Consider the following 14,056-nt stretch of genomic DNA (forward strand, 5'->3'; position numbering starts at 1 on the left):
AGATTTCCTAACACACCCGAATAAATGGAAGAGTTTTATCGTTCTCGTTGCAATCATGACATTTCATTGTATTTCGTTAAACTGGCATGGGATTCTGTTTTTTGTCGATTGAGTGTACCTTATCATAGCCACTAACGTGTTCCTCGGGCCTCATGCTCCATTCCTTGTACCTCCCATGGTACACCTCCTACTTGTCCAATTCGTTCTTGAGCTGTAGCAAGATCCGTTATATCCCTCGGTATCTTACGTTGCTCTTCACCTAGCATGGCTATTCCAAGAGTTAGACAGTCAGCTCTGCTCCGGTTCCCAGCTCAGAAGTACTCACTTCTTCTGTATAAGATGGCAGTCGTGACGACCAGTATCGGGAAGGAAACGATTATAGTCTTTTGTAGACAAATCAGCACGAGAGTCGCGCATGAGGATAGCTGGTCTCCGCAGATCCGACTTACACGTAGACGCTTTGCATCAGCATTCATCGGAGGTGCCATTATCCTAAACAGATATGTCTTAGTTGAGTTAGACCTGACTGCTGTTGTTCAAGCAAATAATCACTGGGTTCATACATGACGAAAAGCAACGGGCGAAATGGAAAAAACCGGATTATGATGCTTAGAGGATAAATTACGTAACGATTGAAACCACAAGTTGAATCAGCCGAACGAGATTAAGAGCAATTATCAATAAATTATACAACGTATTATCTGTACATCTTTAAATCTTTACTTGAATCTTTCCCTATCAGCTATTATTACATTATTACATTATTACATTATTGTTTGTTACATTCAGACTATTGACTCTGTGTACTGAAATACCTTGGAGATTCTTTCTTGACGCTATTCGGACTGACTCAACTCAACATTTATACGGTCTCAAAAGTCTTGCTAGATTCTGTGTCTAACTGTCCCTAATTTTAACTCTTGTAAGTCTGTAATCGATCTCCTGATATGTGAGTAGAGAACGCACGCTGATAGAGAGGTGTATGCAGCATAATACTCTTGTCAGCATCGATCCTTCCCCACCAATTTAGCATCAACCCCTGGAAGTGATCGCTCAGCATATTGCGAACATTGTTCGTCTGACAAGTCAAGCAGGATGTCGCATTTCCCCCCCTTCCCACCGACGCAATCAGGTCGATATTCCCCAAACAGAGCTTATCGTGATAGACCACCTTTCCCCCCACCTATTCCACCATTCCCCACTCGCGACTTCCCACCTTATCCATATCCCTCGTCCGCGCCCCCTCCTCCTTCATCAGCCTATCGACCGTACGACGCATATCCCCCCGAACCTTCTCGTCCATCATACCCACCGTACGAACAACCACGTGGACCATACGAAGATCACTACGACCCATATCAACCATCTGTCAGTACTTACAACTCTGTACCGCCGCCAATGCGCGTACTCCCTCCCACGTATGCTCCAACACCTATGCAAGAGCCGCATAGGAGGCAAGTAAGACCTATCTCTCCTCCACCCCGCAGACCAGTACCACCTCATCCTAGACCCGATAATAGACATCAGAACAACGGCCCTCCCGATCTCAAGCTGTCAACACACCCTACAACGGTAAACATCGGTGGTTTCACTGCTGCCGTACATTCACTTCCTCCTTCGCACCTTCCGATCACTAAGTATGTATCCCTAAACCGGGACGATGCGATTGACTTACACCGACAGTTGTGCTCTTCTCGTTCTTCTGTATGGTACGCCGATGGGTCGAGCCGGGCAGGAGAAGCCTGGTGTGCAGCAGTAGAATGGAGACTAGACTTGAACCTCGGTGGAAGCAAGATGAGAGGCCACTTGTCGAATGGGGATGCCTTGGATGCAGAGCTCGGCGGTCTGTATAAAGCTGCGGAAGGATTTAGAGAATTGTTGCAGCAGTCGATCAAGGATGGTCACCCTGTACCCCATGAACTTACCGTATTTTGCGATTCGCAAGCTGCGATAGTCGGTATCGATACCTCGTCTAGAGAAGAAGCGATCAAATTCGAATCCCTCTGGCGGGACATATGTTCCGAATACTTGTATGCCCATATGACCTTAGTGTGGATACCTAAAGATAGTGGAGTTGAGGGTCATATACTGGCCGACAGGATAGCCACTGTCGGAGCGAGTAACTCATACACGAAAAGGAGGAAAGATAGAACTCTACCCGATATTTACATGCGACCTGGCGGTGGAGAACACGAACCCTCCGCCAGCTCAGAGCCTGGTCCTTGGCAAATGGGTGATGCAGATCCAACTAGACTGAAAATTTCTTTCATTCGTCCTCAACCTGTTGCTGTGTCTCCTCCGATTATCACTAGAGACATTGAGAGCGATACCAATGACTTGAAACTGGATCTGGGTGCCGTGGAACAGGTAGAACAGGTATCGTCCGAAGGTCCAGACGGCGAGGATGAAGGTATACAACCCCAAGCGGGTGCTATATTCGTAACTCAGTAAGTCACTAATTGACAATCGACAGTACTTCACGCACGCTTACAGATTGTTTAGTTTCCCATATGAGGCCTCAGCCAAAGATATTGGTATTTTATTTGCGCAGTATGGGGAAATGTAAGTATTGTCACATTCTCGAGAACGAGCAACACTCATAGTAATGTTATAGTGTTGCGGTGGACATCTTCCACATATCACCATCACTACCACGTTATGCCAACGTCACCTTCAGCGATCCTGCATCAGGAGTCGCAGCCATCAACGATCTTCATCGGAAACCGATCAAGCTTGACTCGCCGTTCGCTCGAGAAAATGAAGCCGATCTTGGCTTATGGAAGGCATGGGATGGTCAGTTGACGGTGGTACTGCACGAACCACCTCGGATCGTTCCCTCTGCGGTTGAGGCAGATTTCCCTGATCTTCCTGACTGGGCTAGAGGAGGCGAAAAAGATGCCCACAAAAACGAAGAAGAGGAGACCATGGAAGTGGAAGGGCAGATCAAGGAAGAAAGAAGTCCAAGCCCCGAGAGCGATGGCAAAAAGAGAGATCGGGAGGATCCTACAGCCAATGGGACATTAAACTTAGAGTCGTGAGTCCATTTATATTGGTCGAATGTACCGCTGATCCACGAGCTCTGGCTATAGGACATCCTCTCGTTCACCCAAACGACTCCGTCAAGAGAATTACGACGAACATGGCGGCATTCCTCAAGGTGGTACCGAAGAAGACTCTGCCAGAAAGAGTAGCATTGCTGACCATATCCACGCTTTACCTCTTACGGCGACGAAACAAGCTATCTCTGATTTGACTGAAAGCTTATATCCCGCTAAAGTTCAGCAGATCCAAGCAGTCGTTGCTTCGACTGCCGCTATCCCCCAAAGCCCCGCTTTGGAAGTTATTTTACCTCCCTTCCCCCCTACATTGAAAACGGAGGCTGTCGTGAGGTCAGAGAGTCCTCCATCCTCGTTTGACAACGTTTTACCGGTAAATGGAGGAGTTCCTGATCACCTGTCTACCCGAACGCTGCCTCCGACTCCATTGACCGCTGTACCTTTTACTAACGGCGCGCTCACTTCGTCGACTATCACTCATCAATCTCCAGCGCAATCTAATACATCAAGCCCAACGAAGCCTACGGTCATGACTTCCGCGTCGGAACCGCAAGAACACCCAATTAAAATGAGTGTAAAGACCTTACGAGCCCACCTGACTCTAGTACGAACGTCCTTGGCAAAACACGAACCTGACAACTGGATTGCTCACACATGCCTTATTGCTCACGATATTGATCACGCTCGACGTTCACTTCAAGCCGATCTCTACGCTACCGATGAGAGTTTCATATCTGGAAGAGAATGGGAAAAGCAACTCACCGCTAAAGGATTTACCTCAGCAAGGATTGACGCATTCGTAACTAAAGTACTCAAGGTTTTAGATGGAATCGCGGCTGCGGAAGAACCTGAATCTGACCAACCTGACTCAGTGGAAGATGTAGAACGTTTACAAGCTGAATTGACTGAATTACTCGATATTTTCCCTAACGAGACTAAAGAAGCTATGGCAAGCGCCGCTCGGATGATGGAATTCCTTGTTCGAGGAAAAGATTTACAGGAAAAGAAGAGAATCGAAGTTGAACGAAGGGTCAAAGTTTTAGAAGGAATGGTCAAAGTCGGCGAAGTCGTTTCAGGTGTCGTGAGATATCTGTTAACTGAAGATAAGTAGATACTGAACCAAAATTCGTTCACTGATCAATCAGAAAGGAAGGAAAAACCTTGTTGTTTCACTTGTACAGAAGGTGCTAAAGCCCTTTTACATACACAACGAATAACCATGCCTATGTAACATGTTCTCGTGTGCAATTAGGGTCTCACTTCGCTCGGGCATCCCGCTCGCATATCACTGGCAAGCATCATTGACGTTATGTCATCTCATAAACAGTATAATGAAATGGAACAGATGACGTCAACATGACTCGACTGCCAGTGAGTGCACGGACCTTCAGGTCGTCAGAGTGCTGCATCATACAGGATCCTTAGATATAAATAAGATTTGCGAGGTTGATTCCTTCCTTCTTCCTCTTCTTTTCTTTCATCCCTCATACCTGACCTTTTTCTGCACTATCCGATATCGCTACCTATTATTTCACACTGATCTGCTAAAAGAACATCAGCTGATGTCCTAACTCGATCGTGTTTCGTATTCTGCAAATACTAACATGTCCACTTTCATCAACTTACCCCTATCGAATCCAGGTTCGTTCTGTTCACCGCCCATCTGGCGATCTGATCATGTCGCTGACGTTGCACTTCGATAGGTCCACTTACCGGGAGAGAATTGCACGACCACCAAAAGATTGGTTTATCTAAATTGCTATTCATGGAGAATGACTATCGATCTCTATTTGAAAGTATGGTTCGACATGACCCCTCAATAAAGGATCTCACATATCTCGATCTTTCTTCCTTCCCCCACTTGTGGAAACACGAAGGTAACAAAGAGTGGAGTAACCCATTCTCCGAACGCTTGGGAGAGGAAGAGAGCAGACCCCTACAGGGAAAGGGCATGATCTTAGCCGATGAGGTGAGTTACGTCTTCGCTTTGTTGTCTGAGGTAGGCTCTATGTTGACCCGTATGTACAGATGGGAACTGGCAAGTCATTGACCATTTTAGCGTTGATCGAAGCTTCTTGGCTTGCCGCGCGTGAATGGCGCCAAGGTTAGTCAAATCATTTCCTCGATTCGCGGGCGAGGCTAATTGTGGACAAACTAGGACCGCTCAACGGTTCAGAGGAGCCATCGTATCGGCTTCCGCTAGAATACGACCTCGAACACATCTGCATCGACAAGCCTCCAACATCTAACCCAACAAAATTGACAGAAGCTCCACAAACGGTGAAACAACCTAGTTGCACGAATACCAAAAGTTCGTCTTCCAATATCAAGTCTGCAGCTACCCTGATCATTTGTCCCAAGTCCGTGATAGGCGTATGGGAGAACCTGATCCTAAAGCATTGGAAAGGCCGCAAATGCATCGGTGGGATGTGGGGAACTCTTGATGAATCTGACATACAACAAAAAGATCTCCGGGTGTACAAACACTATGATAATCAATTGGACGAGGACCCAGAACCACTCTCTCAAGCTGGTATCGTGCTCACAACGTACGAAGCCATCAAAATCAGCGAAAACAAGAGTAATGTCATTCGAGACATGACATTTTATAGAGTGATATTAGATGAGGGACAGTAAGCTATCTCACCTTCTGAAGTCTACATCAATCTTATAAACTGACCAATTATAGTCGCGTACGAAATGTCCACACCAACTTACATGAGCAGGTCCACACTATTAAAAAAAGACATATACATATCGTATCTGGCACTCCTGTTCAGATTTCTCTCACGGAGCTCCATGCGTACGCTCGTTTGTTCGATTTGCCGTGCGGCCTTGCCTCATTGGAATATATGGAGAATGAAATTATCGAGCCAGCCATGCACGAATATCCTGGTCCCACAAGGCTGCGACAATTCTGCGACATCTGGTGCTTGAGAAGACTTAAAAGCGATATCAAGGAAATCGATTTACCCCCCAAAACCATCAAAGTCTTTTTTTTAAGCAATCAGCTACTCTCGAGTGGATTGCAAGGCATCGAAGATCGAAAGACAGAAGGATGGGACTCGGAGGCAGCCCACGAAGATTGGTACGAAGACGTCATAACCAAGAAAGGCTGGTGGGAAAAACGATTCACGCCACTCACATCAAAAGGATCGATCAAAATGAAGTGGTTCAAATTCTTCCTACAAAACTATCGAGGCGATAAATTGGTTGTTTTGTACGTGTAACACTATCTAACGCCAACAAAGTGTCTAATGCAGCTTGATAGCCATCACTGGAAGGTATCCGCCAAAGTGTGAGTGATGTCAATTACCTCTCGTCAGTACGACGCCTAACTCTATCGCAGCGCCAAAAAGGTCTTGGAAGAAGAACAGTACTGCGTTCAGTATCTCACCGCCGACATGACCACCAAAGAACGAAATCATTACGTCCATAAATTCAATACGAGCACCGGCACAAAAATCTGCTTACTCGCCTCCATGAAGGTAGGAGGAGAAGGCTTGTCTATGGTAGGTGCTAACACATGCATATTTGCGGACCTTTGGTGGTGAGTAAGATCTGTCAGCAGAGAAATGAAGAGCTCCCCAATGCTGATTGAGCAAATGACAGGAACCCTGCTGTGCACGATCAAGCTATGGATAGACTGGTGAGCATTATTACAAAAGTGATCAGACCGCTCATTTACACTCTAACTCTGCTAGCATCGAGCAGGTCAGAAAAATTCTGTCACTGTGCTGATGCCAGTGACCGATAAGACCTATGAGGAGGGAATATGGATTCGTCAAGATTATCGACGTGGTTCAACGAATCTAATGTTCCCAAGAGATCCGGAGGCTAAACTGCCGATATCCCGATATCCGCAGGAATTACGCGAATGGTTGAAGAACAATGATAACCATGATGAAGACGAGGAGAGTGAATGAGACAAAGCTTAATTGACATATACTAGCCCATTTGGCGAAGGACATGTTCCCCTGTAATATTTTCGAGATACTGTATGACCGCTCAGAACGTACTGCTTCGCCCATATGCATATAGCCCTGTATGATCAGTGCAGCGAGAAAAATTCTGCTTCCTTGCGGGACCAACGTAGTTGGATTTGGTGTGGTGCTAAGTGTGGCCTTGCGATTGAAGTGACATGGGACGGATCTGCGTTTCGAAAGCTATTCACTGATACCAACATGGAGTCAATACATCGAAAGAAAGATATCTACTGAACTATGAAATGCTAATGCTATGTAAATGTGTGTGATGCTAGTGAAAATGATAAATATATACAAATAAGCAGTCAAGAAGAGAAGTACAATGAGAGTATGGAATTGAATAAAGGGTCAATGCTTCAGAAAGCTTCAATAACGCTATCCGCCTCAAAATTCCCCATTCCGTCGAATGATTCATATGTATTCCTGACAGCTAAGTATTGCTCATTATCATCGCTGAAACATCTCGTTTCAGCTTCACTACTGGTCTCTTCTTCGCTCCCTTCCTGAGATGCCATTTCGGTATTGCACTTGTAGCATTCAGCGTCTTTGGTATGTCGATCGTTACAAGGAGGGTATCGCAATTCAACAGTGGCCGGATGTAGAGGTCGTTGCAGAGCGTACAAAAGTCGATCTAGGTCTTCAAAGTTCTCGTCATTGGTCGCAAAGCGCCTGTGTTTCTTCGAGGCGATGTGCTGTGGTAGTTTAGAAGATCAGCTGATAGTAGGCTTCAAGAAGGCCCAAAAGCCACTCACAACCGATAGATCAGTATACCTCAACCGACAATTCTCGCAATATCCGGCTGCTGTATCTTGCTCTCTTCCCTTCAATCCCATATCGACCTTCTCTCGGTTTCTCATCCTCATTTGTACTGTAATGCCAGTCTCGTGAATCGGTTCTCGAGCCTGTTGCAGCATTTTGACCAGCTGATCTTGAGTCATGAAGGTTTTTACCGGTTGAGGTTGACCCATACTAGCTCGACGATTGAGCAGCAAAGATGTCATGTTTTGAGCGGGTTCTTCTTGTTTGGCCGCTGCAAGACGAGCGTTTCCTTTCAAGACTTGCACTCGTTTAGATAATTGCATGATCGCTCGGTCTTTATTAGCACCAAGTCCTGGCAGTGCGTTGAAAGCACCGAAAACAGGAGTACCAGCGGTAGAAGTCGAAGCGATGGTGGAGGTGAGAGTCACACTGTTTCCAGATGCGTGATGATAAGGTTGAGCTTCGGGAAGTTTTGGTGTAGTAGGGAACGCTCGAAGGGAAGTTGATCGCTTCAAATCTTGTGGAGGCTGTTCACCTTCAAAAGGTTTCCGCTCTACGTATAGGTTCCAAGCTCTCTCTCGGATCTTCCCCACAGGTACGTCTGACTGCCTTGAAGATGAGACTCGGAGAAACCCATCATACAATGTGGGCCATTCTGGTCCGTCTTTCTGACTGTATGCATACTCCTTGACCATGATTGTTCTATGCTTGCCTGTGGCATCTTCGATGAGGAGGTACTTACTTCCTGGCTTGAAGTAATAGTAGTCTGGCCGTGGAGCGGTGAGATCTCGTTCACGTGTACCGTTAATTTTTTCATCTTCAAGAAGAGTTGAGAGGGAGTCTTTGTTGGAGTTTTCAACAGGTGATATGCGGGAAAGAATATCCGCAAGCTCTGCAGAGCAAGATTAGCTGCTTTCTCACAAGTCGATTAGCATTGACTTACTTTTCACGGTCCACACCTTGATGTTCAGGGCTTCTGCCTTCTGGGCGAGGTCCGTCACGCCTGTCCCATCTAGGAAAGGGTTTTTGGAGGAGTCTCTATTGGCGTCGCGACGAGAAGGGGCAAGAGTTTTAGCTTTTTGAGGTGACACACCACCCTTGACGATGAGGTGAGTTACACGAGTGGAGAAGAATTGGTCAATTTTCTACGCCAGATGATGAGCATATATTTACCTGACTAGATGATTCGAGACTCACCGCTCCCATCCGTGTCACGCGTTGTTTTAGATACTTGCCCGCGCCTTCTTCTGAGCCTATCTCGAAGTGGAATACTAGCGTTGGAAAGACCTTGACCCACTTAGCCCTCCATTTCTCTTCCTCAGCTCTAGCAGTCCTTGAAGCAGATTCAGCTTCTCGTTCTAGTTTTACTCGCTTCGCGCTTCCTGATGTAAATGCAGTTTGCGTCAAGTCTCTCGATCTTTTAGCTGAATTGAGAAACACGTCTGCGCTTCGTTGAGTCGTCGTTATCTTCTCAGGTGCGAAGACATCAGGAGTAGCAGAAGGACGAGGAATCGTCGCGGAAGCTGAAGAACGAGAGCGACTAGCTGTGTTTACGTTGAGGGACCCGAGCACATCTCTGTTGATTGAGCCCAAGGTATTTGGGGTACCTGTCGCAGGGATACCTTTCTTCCAAGCCTTGAATACGTCGAAATGATGACCAGCATCTTGATGTGAGAATGATTTACTCTTTGTCGCTTCCATGTTGGTTTGTACGGCATAAACTTTTGCCGGTACTAGCTGTGTTGATTGATTTAGCCCAGAACCAGGTGGAAAGGTTGTAGAGGAATTAGGATTATGCAGACTCAAATCTCCCCGGGAAGCTACGAGAGTTGACATCTCCCGAGGAAGACAAGATGATTGAGATGAGATAGAGCGGAAGGAAGAGCAGAATGTGAATGATAGCTAAGACAATATAAGTTTCACTTTGTTATAATGAATGTATGTATGTATGTATGTAGTAAGAGAGAAGGAGGCGCGTTCTATCAAGTAGAGTAGTTTAACTTTTGTCATAGGAAATGAAACCACGTGGAGAAATCAACATCTTGGTGTGATTCCCAGACGAAGATCAGTCACGTGATAAGCTTATATTACATAACGGTTGATGTCATCTAAGTCGGAAGATGCCGCCAGGTCCCGGCGTCATGATTTCTGGTTTTTTCGAGGATCGAAACCAATGAATGATGTTATTGACAATAATATCAAGACTAGATCGCTAGCAGGCTCAGGAGTGGATCATCTTAGCCATCGACAGCAGGAAGTATTCGCTGCGCCGCTCCCTTTTAGGGCTACATCTAAGTCATGACTTGGCTCGCGCGTGTTCCGGTCGTACCTCTTCGGCTTATTCCCTATCATTTAGCCGCATCAACATCATGTATACATCAAGTCCGACACGCTAGCACAGCAAGTTCAACGGCTATTGATAAGAAGAAAGCATACTCGCATACCCTTCTACTCCCAAAGACGGATTTTCCGTTGAAACATAAGGATATCGTAGCGGCAGAGAAACGGTATCGATACAAAACCTCAGATCAGCTGTACAAGGAGCAAGTGAGTGAACATATGGGAGGCATTTAGCTTATAATCAATAGATTACAAGGGAGAATAACCCTTTGTTTGTGCTGCATGATGGACCGCCTTACGCTAATGGTAACTTACATATGGGTGACTATGTTTCTTGCACGTAAGGCAATATGTAGCTAATCCGAATGATTTCAGGTCATGCATTGAATAAAGTCCTGAAAGATATCATAAATCGATACAACCTGATAAGAGGCAAACGGGTCCAGTGCGTTTCTTGGTACCTATTTGTCGGGATTTAAGCTGATCAGCAATAGCTATGTACCGGGTTGGGATTGTCATGGACTGCCAATTGAGCATAAAGCTTTGGCCGCGATAGGAGTAAGTCGCAAGATGTGTTAGATCGAGCTGACCTTGCTGTAGAAATCGCACATGTCTATGCAGCCTACACAAGTCCGCGAAGAAGCGCGTAGAGTAGCGTTGGAGGCTATAAATATACAGAAGAATGAGATTAAGGACTTGGGTGTAATGGCGGACTGGGAAGGGGAGAAGGGTACTTATAGAACTTTAGGTGAGTTGTTCAGGAGTTTCATTGAGCTGATCCATCAGATCACGATTTCGAAATACGGCAACTTAACTTATTTAAGACCATGGTCGAAAGAGGTGAGTTCGATAACATCTAACTGAGCTGACATATTAGGTTTCATTACGCATAGACTTCGTCCCACCTACTATTCTCCTTCTTCGCGCACAGCTCTTGCTGAAGCTGAATTGAGCTACAAAGATGGTCACAAATCTAGATCAGTTTACGTGGCCTTTCCTGTTGAAGAGGCAGATATGTCTGAGAGCTTGCGTGAGGTGTATCAGAGGAACTGCGGTGTAGAAGAAAAATTGGAGTTGGCTATCTGGACAACGACGCCGTGGACCCTGCCTGCGAATATGGTGAGTCAGGCTCTCGGAAGCATCGCTGACAATTAGGGCGTTGCTGTACACAACGACATGGAGTATGCTATTGTCAGGATGGAGGGCGGACGAAATTTGGTGATCGGAGTAGACCGTTTGGAACCTATGCAGGAGGTATTAGGCAATCTCGAGGTCATCGGTCGTCTGCCAGGTGAGTTCATCTTGCACGGATTACAGCTGATTATGTTAGGATCCCAACTTGTCGGCACGCGTTATACCAGTCTATTCCATTCTCCGACCCTATCGCAGTCCAAGCCTTCCATAATGGCAGCTAAGCACGTCACTGCTCAAGCTGGTACAGGACTTGTGCATTCGGCACCCGCCCACGGTCACGAGGATTACGAGGCTTTCATGGTGGCAGGCATGCTGCCAGACGAGCTTCGATGCCCCGTAGATGATGACGGTCGCTTTACATCGGATCTCATGAAATGGACCGATGGAGATGTAGCGTCATCTTTAGTAGGAAAAGAAGTTCTCGGCGATGGACCCAGTGCGGTCATAGAATTACTCAAACATCGTGATGTCCTACTAGCGGAGCAGAAGATGGAACACAGATACCCTTACGACTGGAAATCGAAAAAGCCTATAATAGTACGAGCTACTCCCCAGTGGTTTGCAGATGTGGAAGCTATCAAAGGTTCTGCTGTAGAAGCATTAGAAGGAGTTCATTTTCATCCAGCGATCTGTGAGTTGCGATCCACGGGAAGGACCTTACTGACCGCTTTCAGCACAAAAACGTCTGGAATCTTTCATCACATCCAGGTCGGAATGGTGTATCTCTCGACAAAGAAGTTGGGGTGTACCCATTCCAGCTCTATTTGGATCTGAAGGACCTATTATGGATCAGAAGACCTTGGAACACGTTATCAGTGTCTTGAATCGAGAAGGGGTAGATTATTGGTGGAAGGGTCAAATCGAAGACTTTATACCGCCTCACTTACAAGGCCAGACTCTTACTCGAAGTAACGACACTCTAGATGTTTGGTTTGACAGTGGATCTTCATGGACAATGTTGGAACACCTTAGACGAGATCCGCTTGCGGATGTATACTTGGAAGGCTCAGATCAACACAGGGGTTGGTTCCAATCTTCCATTTTGACCAAACTCATATCTTCATCGGGAGGATCACCGCCTTACGGGACCGTCATCACTCATGGTTTTGTTATGGATGAGAAGGGAGATAAAATGAGCAAATCGGCAGGAAATGGGTTATCTCCTATGGATATCATCCATGGTAAGAAGGTGAGTCGTGCTCATATGAATAAGCTGACACTTGCAGGACTTCACACCCCGCGGTGCCGACATCCTGCGGTTATGGGTAGCATCTGTCGATTACACGAATGACGCCTCTATTGGACCTACCTCAATCTCAAATGCGACTGAGAACATGAGGAAACTGAGAAACACACTGCGGTTCCTGCTAGCAAATACGACAAATGCTGAAAGCCAGGAACTGGGCGATGTGACATTGCGACCCGTGAGTCATGATCAAGGGAAATGCCGAGCTGATAGGTATACAGGTCGATCGATACATTTTGCACGAATTAAGTTCTCTCGAAAATTTAGCTCAAGGCGCTTACGACTCGCATACCTTTAATAAAGGTACGCGGTAATCGAACGAAATTTTGCTGACGTGATAGTGTTGAATTCGGCAACGACTTTTGCCTCTACCACACTTTCCGCTTTCTATTTCGATGTCATTAAGGATACCATGTATTGTAGCGCCGTGAACGACCCTACCAGACAGGCTATTATAGCCGTTTTGCACCATGTAAGCTCATCGGCCCCTGAGTTGCGCTGATATTTCAGACCCTTCATCGCCTTACGCGAATCCTTGCTCCTATCACACCACATCTAGCCGAAGAATTGTATGAGTACATGAAAGGGAAAGAAAGTTCAGTCTTCCTTGATCCGTGGTCACCCAACGTAAGTTTGGATTTGCGAGAATTTAGCTGAACTAGTCAAGCTGTCTTGGTTGAACCCAAATCTCAAAGCCGAATTCAGTCAAATACTATCGGTCCGAGCAGAAGTCCAGAAACTTGCGGAGCAAGCACGTTCGGAAAAGTGAGTCAATGGTGATGAGTGGGCCTCTGGAGCTTATATTCGCAATTTTTGCAGACATATCAAGACGTCAAATCAAGCTCATGTGAATCTAAGCCATTTCATGGGATCTGATGGTATGTCTGGCACATTCCAGGTCCGGTGACACATGCTAATGGTGACAGTTACAACATCAGCTCAATCTTTGTCGGCACTGCTCGGCGTGTCATCTGTCAGTCTACAGGAACCAGCAGAATCTCAAGCCGAGGAATGGCAATATGAGTCATCATTAGAATTAGAAACATTGATCATCACCGTCCAATTAGTCCCTGCGAAAAATTCTCAATGCCCGCGTTGTTGGCTGTATACTGCTGAAGTAGCAGAGTCATTGTGTGAACGGTGTGACGCAGTGTTGCATGCATGACACAGCCCTGAGACTGTCATATATGGGATAATATCTGACTCCAGGCCCGCTAATGGCAACCATGCGGGAAGTGAGCGATTTTCGCTCTACAGAGCTGCTCATATGTATTGATATTTCACAGTGTTGACTTCCATTGTAGGAGCAAACATCAGAATGACGAATCCCACAAAGAGGGGATCTGCCATGAAGTTTAAAGCAATTATAGAAGAACAAGTACGTCAATTAAATTGCAATTTATCCTTGATTAGTTTATCTATGACTAAGGTTGTCTGACTGATGAGCTAAACATGATCGACAGACACACTGAGGA

The 14,056-nt window shown here is 46.1% G+C and overlaps 5 protein-coding genes across 5 annotated transcripts; 3 read left to right on the forward strand and 2 right to left on the reverse strand.

Moving 5' to 3' along the window:
- Positions 1–131: 131 nt before the first annotated feature.
- I206_104928 (uncharacterized protein) lies at positions 132–488 on the reverse strand (the record flags this gene model as incomplete). Its single annotated transcript, XM_019154232.1, has 3 exons — positions 132–268; positions 326–383; positions 450–488. 3 exons carry the CDS (start codon positions 486–488, stop codon positions 132–134), a joined length of 234 nt encoding a protein of 77 aa, XP_019012972.1.
- Positions 489–1,095: 607 nt separating this feature from the next.
- I206_104929 (uncharacterized protein) lies at positions 1,096–4,167 on the forward strand (the record flags this gene model as incomplete). The annotated part of the gene is made up of 4 exons (XM_070203023.1): positions 1,096–2,447; positions 2,503–2,562; positions 2,615–3,034; positions 3,090–4,167. The coding sequence occupies 4 exons, from the start codon at positions 1,096–1,098 to the stop codon at positions 4,165–4,167; spliced, it is 2,910 nt and encodes a 969-aa protein (XP_070059124.1).
- A 493-nt stretch (positions 4,168–4,660) lies between these two features.
- I206_104930 (uncharacterized protein) lies at positions 4,661–6,982 on the forward strand (the record flags this gene model as incomplete). Its single annotated transcript, XM_019154234.1, has 9 exons — positions 4,661–4,697; positions 4,760–5,025; positions 5,085–5,160; positions 5,215–5,689; positions 5,746–6,276; positions 6,328–6,354; positions 6,406–6,606; positions 6,669–6,705; positions 6,761–6,982. The coding sequence occupies 9 exons, from the start codon at positions 4,661–4,663 to the stop codon at positions 6,980–6,982; spliced, it is 1,872 nt and encodes a 623-aa protein (XP_019012974.1).
- Positions 6,983–7,398: 416 nt separating this feature from the next.
- Positions 7,399–9,637, reverse strand: I206_104931 (uncharacterized protein; the record flags this gene model as incomplete). The annotated part of the gene is made up of 4 exons (XM_019154235.1): positions 7,399–7,734; positions 7,795–8,693; positions 8,745–8,946; positions 8,999–9,637. The coding sequence occupies 4 exons, from the start codon at positions 9,635–9,637 to the stop codon at positions 7,399–7,401; spliced, it is 2,076 nt and encodes a 691-aa protein (XP_019012975.1).
- Positions 9,638–10,099: 462 nt separating this feature from the next.
- I206_104932 (uncharacterized protein) lies at positions 10,100–14,053 on the forward strand (the record flags this gene model as incomplete). Its single annotated transcript, XM_070203024.1, has 17 exons — positions 10,100–10,348; positions 10,402–10,462; positions 10,517–10,586; positions 10,636–10,699; positions 10,742–10,889; positions 11,019–11,260; positions 11,338–11,432; positions 11,503–11,966; positions 12,010–12,516; positions 12,605–12,759; positions 12,803–12,884; positions 13,235–13,346; positions 13,401–13,459; positions 13,520–13,721; positions 13,791–13,816; positions 13,868–13,959; positions 14,045–14,053. The coding sequence occupies 17 exons, from the start codon at positions 10,100–10,102 to the stop codon at positions 14,051–14,053; spliced, it is 2,637 nt and encodes an 878-aa protein (XP_070059125.1).
- Between the last annotated feature and the right edge of the window lie 3 nt (positions 14,054–14,056).

This window comes from Kwoniella pini, chromosome 6, assembly GCF_000512605.2.
Source record: "Kwoniella pini CBS 10737 chromosome 6, complete sequence".
NCBI classification, from domain to species: domain Eukaryota; kingdom Fungi; phylum Basidiomycota; class Tremellomycetes; order Tremellales; family Cryptococcaceae; genus Kwoniella; species Kwoniella pini.